The sequence below is a fragment of the Amphiprion ocellaris genome, chromosome 4, assembly GCF_022539595.1.
Source record: "Amphiprion ocellaris isolate individual 3 ecotype Okinawa chromosome 4, ASM2253959v1, whole genome shotgun sequence".
NCBI classification, from domain to species: Eukaryota; Metazoa; Chordata; class Actinopteri; family Pomacentridae; genus Amphiprion; species Amphiprion ocellaris.
Window position 1 is genome coordinate 2,196,128 of NC_072769.1, and position 13,574 is coordinate 2,209,701.

General features: G+C 40.7%; 1 protein-coding gene across 3 annotated transcripts; it reads right to left on the reverse strand.

Annotated features, from left to right (window-relative positions):
- Positions 1-266: 266 nt before the first annotated feature.
- arpc1a (actin related protein 2/3 complex, subunit 1A) lies at positions 267-12,410 on the reverse strand. Of its 3 annotated transcripts, none has more exons than XM_023267743.3 (11): positions 12,130-12,410; positions 11,371-11,464; positions 10,569-10,673; positions 9,936-10,158; positions 8,215-8,322; positions 6,720-6,823; positions 6,520-6,628; positions 4,691-4,766; positions 4,409-4,602; positions 1,145-1,235; positions 267-1,055 (listed from the first exon to the last, which is right to left on the reverse strand). In XM_023267743.3, the coding sequence occupies exons 2-11, from the start codon at positions 11,432-11,434 to the stop codon at positions 1,017-1,019; spliced, it is 1,113 nt and encodes a 370-aa protein (XP_023123511.2). In that variant the 5' UTR covers positions 11,435-11,464; positions 12,130-12,410; the 3' UTR covers positions 267-1,016. The 3 variants fall into 3 exon arrangements, with proteins under 3 accessions (XP_023123511.2, XP_035802915.2, XP_023123512.2); XM_035947022.2 differs by lacking the exon at positions 12,130-12,410 and adding an exon at positions 12,014-12,036; XM_023267744.3 differs by lacking the exon at positions 12,130-12,410 and adding an exon at positions 11,864-11,886.
- Between the last annotated feature and the right edge of the window lie 1,164 nt (positions 12,411-13,574).

The window sequence follows — 13,574 nt, forward strand, 5'->3', positions numbered from 1 at the left end:
TTTTGACTATTTTTGGACATTTTAGTGAGACTGACACTGAAAGCAAACACATCTTTACCACAGAAATCCAAGAGGTACTTTTAACTACCCTGTTTAATCATTCCTCCTGGCTGACATCCTTCATCTGAGGTTTCAAAGCTCTACGACTCACAAACTACTTCCTGCATTTTCAAAATACACACAGAAACATGGATTGTAGACTTTTGCAAAGACAGAAAAAATCCACAACAGTGTCAGAGAACAAAGGGAGAGAGCAGTCGAGTGAGTTGTGTACTGTAAATGTATTTCATCTTTATTTCATGTCTATCTCATGATCAAGTTACATAGACACCCTCCATCTTGTGTGGTTTTAGTGTGGTAGCTACACAGCCTAGTGCTGGTCAGCCGTGACTCCACACAGAGTTTAGACAGCTGCTTTCTCTCTCCACCATCAGACCTGTACAGTCAACAGCCAACCAGCAACATGGACCAAGAATATCAACAACCTCTGGTCTTCACCTGAACGATGCCTTCGCCTGCTGCAGGATATTTACTATCCTCCAATGAGCAAAAGCAGCCCACCCTTCCATTTACACCGATACTCAAAGATCATGTTCTGCTTAATCTGAGGTGAGATACAGTCTGATTTTTGGATAAAACGCACCGTTTAGTGTTCAACTTTTGGTACAGGAGGTTAGAGAACATAAAAACACACATTTCACTTCACGTTTAATACGCGTCAGTTCCCGCTTTGACACCCAGTTAACCTTCATTTAAAAACAAACAAGAACAAAATAAATCAACAGTGATGCCACACGTCAGCTCAGTGTGTGTAGTGTTTGTGTGTTTTAGTGTAAGTGTGTGCATGTGTGTGTTATGGTCTGATCAGTGCTTCAGCAGACACTCGATAAGGTGGTTAGTCATGTATGTTACTGGCTGCGTTGCAGGAGTGGAGGGGGTGAGGAGAGGTGAGGCCTGGGGAGGAAAAGGTGGGGAAGTGAGGCTGCGGCGTCTCTTCGTTCATTCACAAGATTTCTTCACATGATGCGGAGACCCTGGATAGAAGCTTCTAGACTCTGAGGAGGCAAACAAATGAAAGCGAGAGAGTAACAGCTGGAATATCTAGGAAAAATGTAAAGAAAAGTGTTAATGTGTTCCTTTTTACCTTGAAGTCCCAAATAGTCATCGCTCCATCGATGCCTGTGGTGCAGAACTTGCGACAATCCCTTTTGTCTCCCTCATAGATAGACACTTGGCTAAAAAACAGACATATATACATAGTTTTAAAAAGGGATAAAAAAGTGACAACACTGAAAACAAGAATTATAGAGAATAGAGGCTTTTATTTATCACTGTGTAAATCCAACAGAATCTGTGTGCAACTTCTAGCAATCAGCAGCAGTTTGATTTTCTTTTTCATTTTTAGATTTAATGCTTTTCATTTATTTATTTTGGATAGATGCTTTATTCATCTGTCAATTTGGGGAAATTCAAGGCATCCAGTCGCTCACACATCACATGAGATATTTAGATTTCTTCATAAACTTATTTTCATGTTTTTGCGTTGCATTTTAAGAATAAAGTTCATGAAAATTATAAAGGCTTTGGGAAACTAGCTTGTTTGGGTGGTGGTGACAATAAAAAGAATCCTGGAAATCACTGAGCATGACCAGGAAATATTTAAACACACCTTCATCAACTTGGCGTTACACACTACAGCTCCAGACTAAGTTTTTCACTGGCAGCTTGGACGCACCTCCCACCTTGTCACGGCATTCTAATGTCAGATTTGTCCCAGAATCAGATGTAACCGAGTGATGTTTTTTCTACACACGTTCTTTCAGCGCACGTAGAAGATGCTCCACATTTCATCAGAAGACCACATTTTTAAGCGTAAATACCGCAGTACACCGAAGTTATAAAAGTTCTACTTTCCACCACTGTGGTTAATGCAGTAGCTGCTTGTGCCAGGTAGAGCGACATCAATACAGCTTAATGATCATCACACACACGCACAATGGCAACACTGGAAATTATAACTGGCACACCCTCAAAAAAAGGTCGCAAATGCCACCATTTTGGTTGCGGTCTCGAGCCCTGTATACGGATTCAACAAGGCAAGGTTTCAGGTGAAAATTACAGAGCCATAGAGTTGCTGGCAGGTGGATTGTGTTACCTTTGGACAGAGTCAAGCAAGCTGTCTTTGTAAAACAGTCACTGGTCATTTTAGCTCCTCACACTGGGCTAAAATTTCACACTTGTGGCACTAATATAAGATCTGAGATGGATGGTCAACTACAGGCAGCAAAATGAGTCTTTTGCAAAATTTAGCAGCTTATGGATTACCTGTTTTTGTTCTAAATTTTAACGATGCGATATCTGGTTCTGAAATTGGTCCACAGCTCGGTTTTCTTAAGTCCTTAAATACAAACATGGGCATTACAACAGTACAAGAATAAAGGATGATGACCACACAGACAAACCGTGCAAATGTGAAAGACATACAGAGTGCCAGGAGTTTCACTTATAAACTGTGGACAGTTCCAGCACTGTAAGCCGAGTCTATTTTCTTCACTGCCCACAATGTTAACAGAAGCCTTCCAATATTCGCTGCTAGTATAAGCGCATCCATCCAAACATTGCTGACAGCGGGGGAGATAGTTGGCAGCTCATCTCTGACTACTGTCTCTAAAGTGACGTTACCCACCACAGCTGTGTTTTTTTCTAAATGCCTACATGTTTCATAGCTATAGCAGTGCAACCTCTGAACAAATAAACAGGTATAAAAATAATCATTAACACCTTCAAAATGGACGTCAGTCCCAGTCTGGAGCCCTGACTACATTTATCACGCATTTCTTGGCAAGAAACTGAGCAAGCTCATTTCCTATAATGTTTTTCAAAATGCCAAGCTAAACCTAAAGAAATTGTAAAAACCCCAAACTATCGTGAACCAAACTTTTGACCCATAACATGCAAACAATAAAACAAACACATCTGATGTTTAAGTGTAAGTGTATGTTTTATCTGGGGAAATCATTTATGCAAAACAAGGTGTTTCTTTTCCTCCACTATGTCTGACAGTAAGGCTGGATACATGCTACAGGCACGTCGTGATGCACTTCCAGACTTCTCTAGTATTCCAGTATTCTGATATAAGTTAGGTTTTGATGTGCCGCAATCATTACAGAATCAATTTTTACTAAAGAATAATAGTACATTAATACATCAGACATAGAGCAAGGGTGAGCTCCAAGTATCATCTACTCTGTCAACTAATTTGTTACCCAACATATTTAACACCTTCAAACACCCTCAGGTTCTATCAAGGTTAACTTAGTCCTGTCCAACACAAGAGCCCAGAAATAAATCCTAACTTTATTTTGTATTGAGGTATTTTAGAGGACTGTACAGTGTGTTAGTTTGTGCTAACCTGGAGAGTAATTGTAGTGTATTACACTAAAAGAGGTTTCAAATATTTAGTTCACCCTGATTAAAAACCAAACATGACAAATTCCTCTCTGGGTCATATAATTCAATACCACCACAAAATACAGACTCTCAAATGACTTGCCTCATTCCTGATGTTATTCATCCTTACTTGTAAGAATTTTATTTTTCTACTTAGCTGTGTACAACCAGCAGACAGTGACACCGTAAATGTTCACGTTTACAGAAAACTGCAAGGAACCCCGTTACGTTTATGCCTACACTACAGGCCAAAATTAGGAAGCAAATTCACGTTTCTGTTCACTATGCCCTTCTTAGAAACCAGTATGAATTCTGTGGATTTTGGGATGTATTTACTGCATGATCAGACTTTGCTTTCATTGATACGCACCATTTTCTTCAGTTTACCTTTAGGTATACATTGATGTGAACAGACAACTGCTGAATAAATGTTAACAAAAGAAAAGAATGGATTAGTTTTAGGGTTGAGGAGGTTTACAAGAGTCACAACCTCTGTGGAAACGTAAAAAACAAATTATAGTTTGCATTATTCACTTTAGCTCTTTGGCTTTTGAGAATTTGCATACAAAAATCCTAATAAATATCAACTGTGTCCATATCTCAGACAAACTACCACAGAAATGACTAGAAACAGCTGAGTAAAGAAACAAGAGTACAGAGACAAATACCTGAAAGCAATAGTAAAAAATGCATCCTGATGAGGGAGTCTTTATATAATAATCATGTTTATTTTGTTGCAAAGTATTCCAATGAAACTATGATTTTTTTTTGAACAACTCTGATCTTACTTCCAAACGCATGTAAGCAAATAAGAACTAAAACTGCCATAACTATTACAAAACCTAACCAACTGTTTATTTTGTTAAAACTGAAACTGATCCAAAAAATAATTGTTTAATAATATTTCCTCGGTGTAAATGACTGTATTTGGTAAGTGTGCCATCGACATTTGACCTACGTGATGCTGTTCTGGTGCAGTGTGTCCAGGGCAGTGTTGCGGTCTTCAGTGGTGGCTCTCTTGTCCATGTTCCTGAAGCGCTCCATGGCAGAGATGTTCCTCTGGATACTCTGCTTGGGGAGGTCAAGCTTTGACACAAATGTCAGCATTCCACCATCGTCACAACGGAACAGCATGGGGCAACAGTCGTGGCCCTGAAGACAGACGTTAGACTTAAAATGGCTTTCCTTACTGTCAATCTGTGCACAGAAACATGTGAAAGTGTGTTTGTTGTATTCTTACCGCAGCTACTAGACTGTTCTCTGAGACAAAAATGACACTGAGGAGAGGAAGGAACTCCGTCTTCAGCTGTGAAGGACTAAACACACAAACACGCAAAGATTTAACTGCAATACTAACAGTCAGCTCAGATTCATGCACTTGAAATCAAATAAGAAGCATGCTACTTCTACATTCATCTCATCATAGAAATGATCATAGGTTTGAGACCAACAGAAACTGCACTGCATGTCTGAACTTGGTGATATTTTTCCTTTCAAGTCATGTCACTTGCAATTTGTTGACGTCATTATGTTTGTCTAGATTCAGATACGGTTCATCTGGTGTTTACCTTCTTCAATTTACTGCTACCCATAGTAGATTATCAGATCTCAGGTCATGTAATCTACACAGTAGCTAAAAATATATATAGAAATGTATTCTCATGTAGTTGAATAAAAATGCCACATTAAATTTTTTTTTTGAAAAACAATATATTCATTTCAATAGTTTTTGTGGGGCTGCACAGTGGTGTAGTGGTTAGCACTGTTGCCTTGCAGCTAGAAGATCCCTGGTTCGCGTCCCGGCTTTCCCGGGATCTTTCTGCATGGAGTTTGCATGTTCTCCCTGTGCATGCGTGGGTTTTCTCCAGGTACTCCGGCTTCCTCCCACAGTCCAAAAATATGCTGAGGTTAATTGATCATTCTAAATTGTCCGTAGGTGTGAATGTGAGAGTGATTGTTTGTCTCTGTATGTAGCCCTGTGACAGACTGGTGACCTGTCTAGGGTGTCCCCTGCCTTCACCTGAGTCAGCTGGGATAGACTCCAGCCCCCCCATGACCCTAGTGAGGATTAAGTGGTGTATAGATAATGGATGGATGGATGGATGGATATTTTTTGTATGCAGGTACACATATGCATTGCAATAGACATTACAAGACATACTCAGTTATGCAACTATTTTTAACCATAAAATTCCACATGCATACTACAAACACCTTGTCAGACATGAAATTTCTGTTCATTACTTTATACAGAACAGTAGATAATTTGGTCATTTCTCTCCATCTGGCAATTCTATGAGGTTTACATCACAAATGTTTGTTACACTTCACTGTCGTCCGTTAAATTTATGGACTTCACAAAAGCAATAAATGGTCCCCACGCTTTTTCAAACAAATCCTACAAAGAGGGAGCTCTCTGTACAAATGCCACTCTCTAGAGATAAAAGGTTATTAACATTTGCCTCCCCCACTGTACTGAACTTGGTATGCAAGTTTTTTTTTCCAAAAGAGTGCAAGTAATCTTAAAAGATGCAGGAGGCTTGAATCTATTATACGCTCACTCTTGGTGGACTTATGTTGCTTTGGAGACAGTCCCAAAATAAAGTGAGCAGGGTTCATTGAGATGGATTTAGAAATAATATTTTCTATTGTTTAACCTCCCCCTAGAATTCTTTAACCTTATGGCAATCCCACATACAATGAAGCAACGTTCCCTTTGCCTCATTACATTTTACACACAAAACTGGAATGTTGCTATTGTATCAATAATTTATTTACTGTAAAATCACTTGAGGTGCCTTTTGTTCTACTGTCATTGTTTTAGCAGCTTCTCATGGATTGCAGTGGACAGACAAAGCTCCAGCCATACTAAGTGTACTGGCAATTAAACTAAGCACATAATCAGGTGGGCAAACTATATGTCTTGTTGCATCCCTGCGGTACAATTCCTGATTTCTTTTTTTGTGAACCTGCAAAATATCTGAAATAAATAAACACTTCAAATAATTTAGATAACACACTCGAAAACAACTGTTAGTAAAACCCCTGTATGTGTAGAAATAAACATACCTGGCAGTCTTGGAGCTGTCCACGACAGTGACAGTGCTGTCATGGCTGACCCAGGCCAAACGGTTACCAGAAGCCGAAAAAGAGACAGAATGCACCCAACCCCCTCCACCTAAGACACAAAAAAGCACATCTGGTTCAGTTCAAAGGGTGACTGTAAAGATATACGAAAGAAGATCACATATGAAAGCACAAATGCAGACCTGCTCCTCCAAATTCCGCTAACACAGCCCCAAACGGCATCTTGCTGCCCCAGGGTGTGGGGCCTGGTTTCTCTTCAACCTCCTTAATGTAGGCTGAGAACACCCTGGAGAACGAGAAAAAAAACAAAAAACAGAACGTCAAACTGGGAAAGAGGATGGCCAATTTTCTGTCATTTAATCCTCATGTCTTGCCTGATCAGAAATTTTTGAAGGTTGTCCATAGGGCTGAAACGATTCCTCGAGTTATTCCATAACTAAAATCCCTTGAGGCAAAATTCTCTGAATCGAGGCTTCGTTTAAACAACTACTTGCTAGACCCCAGGTCACGAAATGGCGGACCACGGTCCGAGGCCGGACCCAGACTTCATTCGATACAAACCGGGTCCTTAAATTTGACGGGACGCTTCTATTTTTAACCAGCGCAGCTTTTCTATTGTTTACAGCAGGAGAACCAACCAAGCCGTGGTCGAAACGGTCATCTAAACTAGCCGTCGGTGAACTAAAACAAGGACAGATTCAGCTGCTGCACAGCTTATTTCTCAATACTTTGAGAAATACAGAAATTTTGTGGCCGAGCTGCTATGTTTATCTGACGCACCTGCCGGACTGTCAAGCTGTGTGCTCCACAACGTGACCACGTAGTGACCTGCTGAAGCTCAAGTGCTGTCACGTGACAATGTTGTGGTCCACTAGTGACCGCTCACCATGCGTGCGATTTTCAGATGTGGCACGTTTACATGGAGGAAAAATGCATCTACTGGACACGTACCTTCACTGCATGTTTTCAGTATCCAGGCACCGTGCCGGAATTCCTGCGTGCGATGCCAGCGTTTGGCTCAGGAAAAAAAAAAAGACAGGACTACATTGCCAATCGAGTTCATCTACCGGTGGAATGAGGAGAACGCAGCTTTTGCTCTCAACCAAACTAATATCACAAGCCGATGGGAAGTAGAATGGGCACGGGTCTTAGAAAGACGTTGAGATCCAGCTGCATTTGAGTCCATCTCGCGCGCAGAGAGCGCAGTGTTCCGCCAAGGCTTCTCAGTCGTCGTATAATTTCCGACTGACAAGTCCGCAGCGTTCGATTTGTAGTAGGATCACAATCATGTGATCGTCAGCAGAAAGCTGACATAGTGTTCACTTGGTGTCATGGTTACAGTGACACTGTGCACTGTGAGTTTTAGTTGAATACTCCTTTACTATACTATATATGTAAAATACTCTTGTACTATACTATAAATGTACAATACCCCTGTACTATACATGTACAATATCCCTGTACTATACTATATATGTAAGATGCCTCTGTACTAATCTATATATGTGTCCAGGACAGTTATTTCTGTTGCACAGCGCGCTCACTTCCACTTTTGATGCTGTAACATGCATGTCTAGTGTGGAATCTGATTATTCAATTAGGCGCCAGAATAATCGATAGAATACTCAATTACTAAAATAACTGACAGCTGCAGCCCTAGTTGTCCATTAGTGTTACCTGCACTTGAAGTCACAGGATCCAGCAGCCAGCAGGACATTGTTGGGATGCCAGTCCAGACTCAGGATGGTGGAGCGGATCGGCTTCTTGATGTGCTTGCTCACCCACCTAAAACATACAGAGAAACACGCCATTTTTTATGCAGAAGACAAAAACCTAAACACTTGCATCGAACTACAACACAAACTGTGTATATATATCTATGTAAATACTGCACGTAAAGAAAGACAGCATACTTTAAAATGCAAAAATAATTGTGTTAAATTTATCCAAATCTCAAGAACCAAAAATCAGGCATGCGCACATGCACGCACGCACACACACACACACACACACACAAATTCCTTGTATGTTGTGTACATACTTGGTCATTAAAACCGATTCTGATTTCAACTACATTTACAAAGTGTCACTGTAACTTTTCAAAAGACAGTAATTTTTGGAGATTTCCAGTTTCAAGTTTGCATTTATTTTCTGTCGTTATTTCATCCATCCATCCATTATCTATACACCGCTTATTCCTCATTAGGGTCGCGGGGGGGGGGCTGGAGTCTATCCCAGCTGACTCAGGTGAAGGCAGGGGACACCCTAGACAGGTCACCAGTCTGTCACAGGGCTACATACAGAGACAAACAATCACTCTCACATTCACACCTACAGGCAATTTAGAATAATCAATTAACCTCAGCATATTTTTGGACTGTGGGAGGAAGCCGGAGTACCCGGAGAAAACCCACGCATGCACAGGGAGAACATGCAAACTCCATGCAGAAAGATCCCGGGAAAGCCGGGACGCGAACCAGGGACCTTCTTGCTGCAAGGCGAAAGTGCTAATCACTACGCCACTGTGCAGCCCCTCGTTATTTCATAAATATCTGAATTCATACAGTCCTTAAAACTAACTAAAAACACAAAAAAATTAAATGTTAAGAAAAGTAACTCTGAAAATGTACAACTTCAAAATTGATGTTTGGTTTACAAATGTAATGCTGTTTTATAACATTCATTTGATGGAGAATGAAACAAGTCACACTGCCACAGTTTAGTTCAGGGTCATTGGATTGTGGGTCAGATAAGGCTGCAGAAGGATATGGCAACATTGCTAGAGAGGAAACGGTATGGTCTAAAAACACAACTATTCTGCATGGTCTGAGAGACTTGCAAAGGAATTGTGCCTTTTAATTCAATTCAATTTTATTTATATAGCGCCAATTACAGTCAAATTGTCTCAAGACGCTTTACAGAATCCATATGCCTGAACCCCAGAGCAGCCCTAAGGAGACAGTGGCAAGGAAAACACCCTTTTAACAGGGAAAAAAACCTCGAGTAGAACCTGGATCTAATGTGGGGGAACCATCTGCTGCTGGCCGGGTGGGTTGAGAGGGACAGAAGAGGAAGAGAGGTAGAGATAGAGGTAGAGGGGAACAGGTTTTAAGTTTTATTTATTTTATATTTGTTGGCAATATTTGTTAAAGTGCTTTGTATGGACGGTTTTTGCGTATTGGACCCATCTAACGACAGAAAACCACCTTTTATTTGGAATCTGTCTAATTAGAGACACTTTCACAAACTTTGTGTATTTGAAATGTTTCTATGTCCTTTATTTTCATAGTTTTCAAGATGTCTAACTGAGGAAAAAATAAATGGTAAAAGACACCTGTATGATGCTTCACTATATCAGACCAGAGTAGATACAGTCATGATTGCAGTAACAGTCTCACCAGTCATTTTCAGACTCAAAGTAGCAGACAGAGATGAGTCGAGCACCACTGCCGACTGCAAACTTGTTCTCCAGTGGAGACCACTTGACGAAGGTGGCTGCTCGGTTGATCCTGAGAATGACCAGAGTGGGCTTCCATACGTCTTCCTTCTGGGACCACACATAAGCATTACGGTCTGCTCCACATGTCACTATACGGTCACTTTTGGGAGCCCAGTCAATACCTAGAACACAACCAAGAAACAAAGACAAAACAGAAAAAGGCTAGGTAACCAATAATATTACTACAATTCTATAATTTCACTTAGTGGACATTTTTATCCAAAGCAACACACATCTGAAAGTAGATATAACACAAACAAGGATTTGGTCAGGAGAATATAACCTGGATAAGAGCCACAAAACAATAAAGTGCCATAAAACAATTTCTAACAATCATGGAGATTTAAAATAGTTTGTATACAAATAAATCATGTAGGGTCATACATGAGCTCATCAACAGTAGCTGTTTCACAAACATCTCTTTCGTTTGTCACATAGGCATAAGAATACAGACATGGCTTGAGACGTCACATTATCACATTAGAAAACCAAATTAATCAAAAAATATCTCCAAAACTGTCTGACTGAATACCTGTTATGTGTCCATTGTGCTCCTTCAGCTCATGGGTCTTAACCCACTGGTTACCACTCTTCTTGTAGATATGAACTTCATGGTTATTAGGACTGATGGCAATTTCTGAAGGGAAAAAAAGTCACAAAAAAATTCCAACAGGTTATAGTGTGATGGACGTCCAGATAACAGACAAGCTAGACCAGTTCCAGGGAGGAGCCACAAACTGAGTTGGGTGACTCAAAATAAATGTTAAGCAATGTGGCAAACTAAAGCTGCAAGTCTTAATTTGTTTAGCTACAATTCTTCAGTCAAATAGATAGATAGACAGATAGATAGATAGATAGATAGTTAATTCATTCATCCATCAACTTGGGGAAATTCAAGGTATCCACAGAGACAAACATTTACATCTGCACTGTATTTTACAATGCTAGTTAACCGGACACACACGTATATAAGCAGGCATCTCTACTTATTTGAACAATACTAATTCCGCAGTTCTTATTTGATTTATATTTTTCTCTCTACTTGCACACCATCTACACAGTCTTTTAGCTTTAGTATACATTCTGTACATAATTATGCCTTTATACTTTCTGATATTTCTATATCCGCTGTGTGTATACTCTTATCTCTGTATATTCTGTATATTTAATATGCTGTTGGTTTCTTGAGTTTCCTTCAGGATCAATAAATTACCTACCAACCTGTCCAGTAGCTCACACGTCAGACAGATACAGGAATAATGCACCTGCACATTGTTTAACTGTATGTAGTGTAAAAGTCAGTGTCGCTATCCGAGAAAATATTTGATCCTTACGTGTCCTGTCGCGGTTCCACGCGTGGCAGGTGATGGGTTCCAAAAGAAATTGATGAAGGGACATCTTGTCTGGGTGTGGTCCTTAAGTGGAACTCTGCGAAGTTACACAGCAAAACTTAGTTTAGCAACTAGGCACAAACAAACCCCGAGCTAACGGCCGGGCTGATCTTCGCTTCTGTCGGCTTTCAAACTCCACATATATTGACAGGAAGTCTTTCCGTTGACTTGTAAAACGAAACAACCGGTTAAGTGTTAACTTCTCTGCAACGACACCAGGGTTGTGTTTGTTAGCCGTTAGCTTGGTTTCATCAGCTAAACCCTTATCAGCACCGAAGGGCTGCTTGTGTTCAGGTAGCCACTGTTTGCTAAAATAATATTGCCATGGTAACGTTAGTCAGGTAACTTCCACCAAAGTCTCGGTTATTTTTTAACTACAAATTCCAAATTAAACACTTTAATAGTTGACCTGGTCAGCAAGCTGCTGTAATATTACCGTGGCAGGGTTAGTAGCTTCACTCGGTAAATCGTTACCGCTAGCAAAACATTAATAGCAAGTTAACCGATTAGCTAGCTCATAGTTCGCCGGTGTTGCACGGGCCTGACAGCAAGATTGATCCATTCCAGGGAAAAATGAGGCGCTAACCACACATTCACCAGGAGGCCTCCTTAATCTGAATCGGGCTCCGTGTAAGGTGCGCCTACTCCCGACGAAAGCGACTCCATTAGCCGTACATTCCGCTAGCCTGCATGCTAGCTTACCTCGTCGGTCCGATTCTCCCGAGTATGCACTCTTGTTAGCCGGCGAGCTAAGTAACGCTAGTGGGGAAATGTTAGATCAGGAGTGGACCCGAATTCGCGGACTCTGGTCAGTCGACACGAATTCGTCCAGGAATGTTGAGGGAATGTCAAGACGGCCAGCAGGATACGACCGGGAGCATCCGGCAGCTAAACCCGTGGATGTCTGGCTGACAGCTAGCTTAGCATTATCACGCTAGCTGTTACATTCAACTGAAACAACGTCGTTCACGTCGATGTCTCCAACACAAACCGCGGCCGGGATGAAAGAGCTCCTCTGGTGGTTCATTAGAAACATCCAGAATGGCTAAACCAGTCACAGAAACGCCACAGGGTCTGCATATTAAAGGACTTCTTCTAGAGCTGAATTATCAGTCGGGCAGAAGGGCTTCAGAACATCAGATTCACAGTGTAGAAATTAGTTTTACATAATGTGATTAACCCTGATTTTGTTTGAGAAATGTGAGAAAATGAAAGCCAGTCATGATAATGACCTACATGTGTATGAGTATCTGTCATAATCTAGTTTTAAGGTGATATTGTGCCTACAAGATGCATATTAATAGCACGCATACTTTGCACAGTCCAATATGTTATAGTGCAGTTTAATACAGGATCTATAAAGGATAAGAAGAAAATTAGATTACAAGGGACTCTCAAGCAGGTTAACCCTCATCAGTACACCTGGGGTCCATGCGGACACCAGGTGTATATTGTCATATGTTTTTATTTTTATTTTAAATTTTTTTTTTTTATTAAGTTGGATTTTTCAGTCCGTTTAGGTAGTTGTCACCCACATAGTTGCCATCACATAAACCAAAGCTCATTTGATTCCAACCAGGTTTGTGGTGTATAGATAGAAAAATCATTTAGGGTCCATGGGAACCCCAGCCAGACCCCAGCCAGATTGTGCATCTTTTATTTATGTATGTTTGTGTTATGTTGCTCTTGTGATGACTACTTAAGTTGCATTGTGTTTCATTTCAATTCAGGAGTTCTTGCACTAATAGCAGGGGTGGACTGGCCATCTGGCATACCGGGCACTGTCCCGGTGGGCCGGTGTCTAGTGGGGGCTGGTCAACAGGTTCCCTCGGACCTGTCATCAGTAAATTGTAACGGGTTTTTTAAATTTCACCGGTCGCTTCCATTATTCCGTTGTTCCAGTTTAAGTGATGATCAGGTTAACTGGGGATAGTTGTCGTCTCCAGATGTTTTGTCCGCAGATTCGTCACGATCAGACCTGGATTTACGTGAAATAAAGATACCAGATAAAGAAGAGCTCGCTGAAAAACGCCGGCTTTACTACTTAATAAAGTCTATATCCATGTAAATATCATCTCCAGACAGTAAAAAGAAATGTGCGGGCCGAAATAAAAAAAAAAAAACAAAAACACGTATTTTTCAAGTAC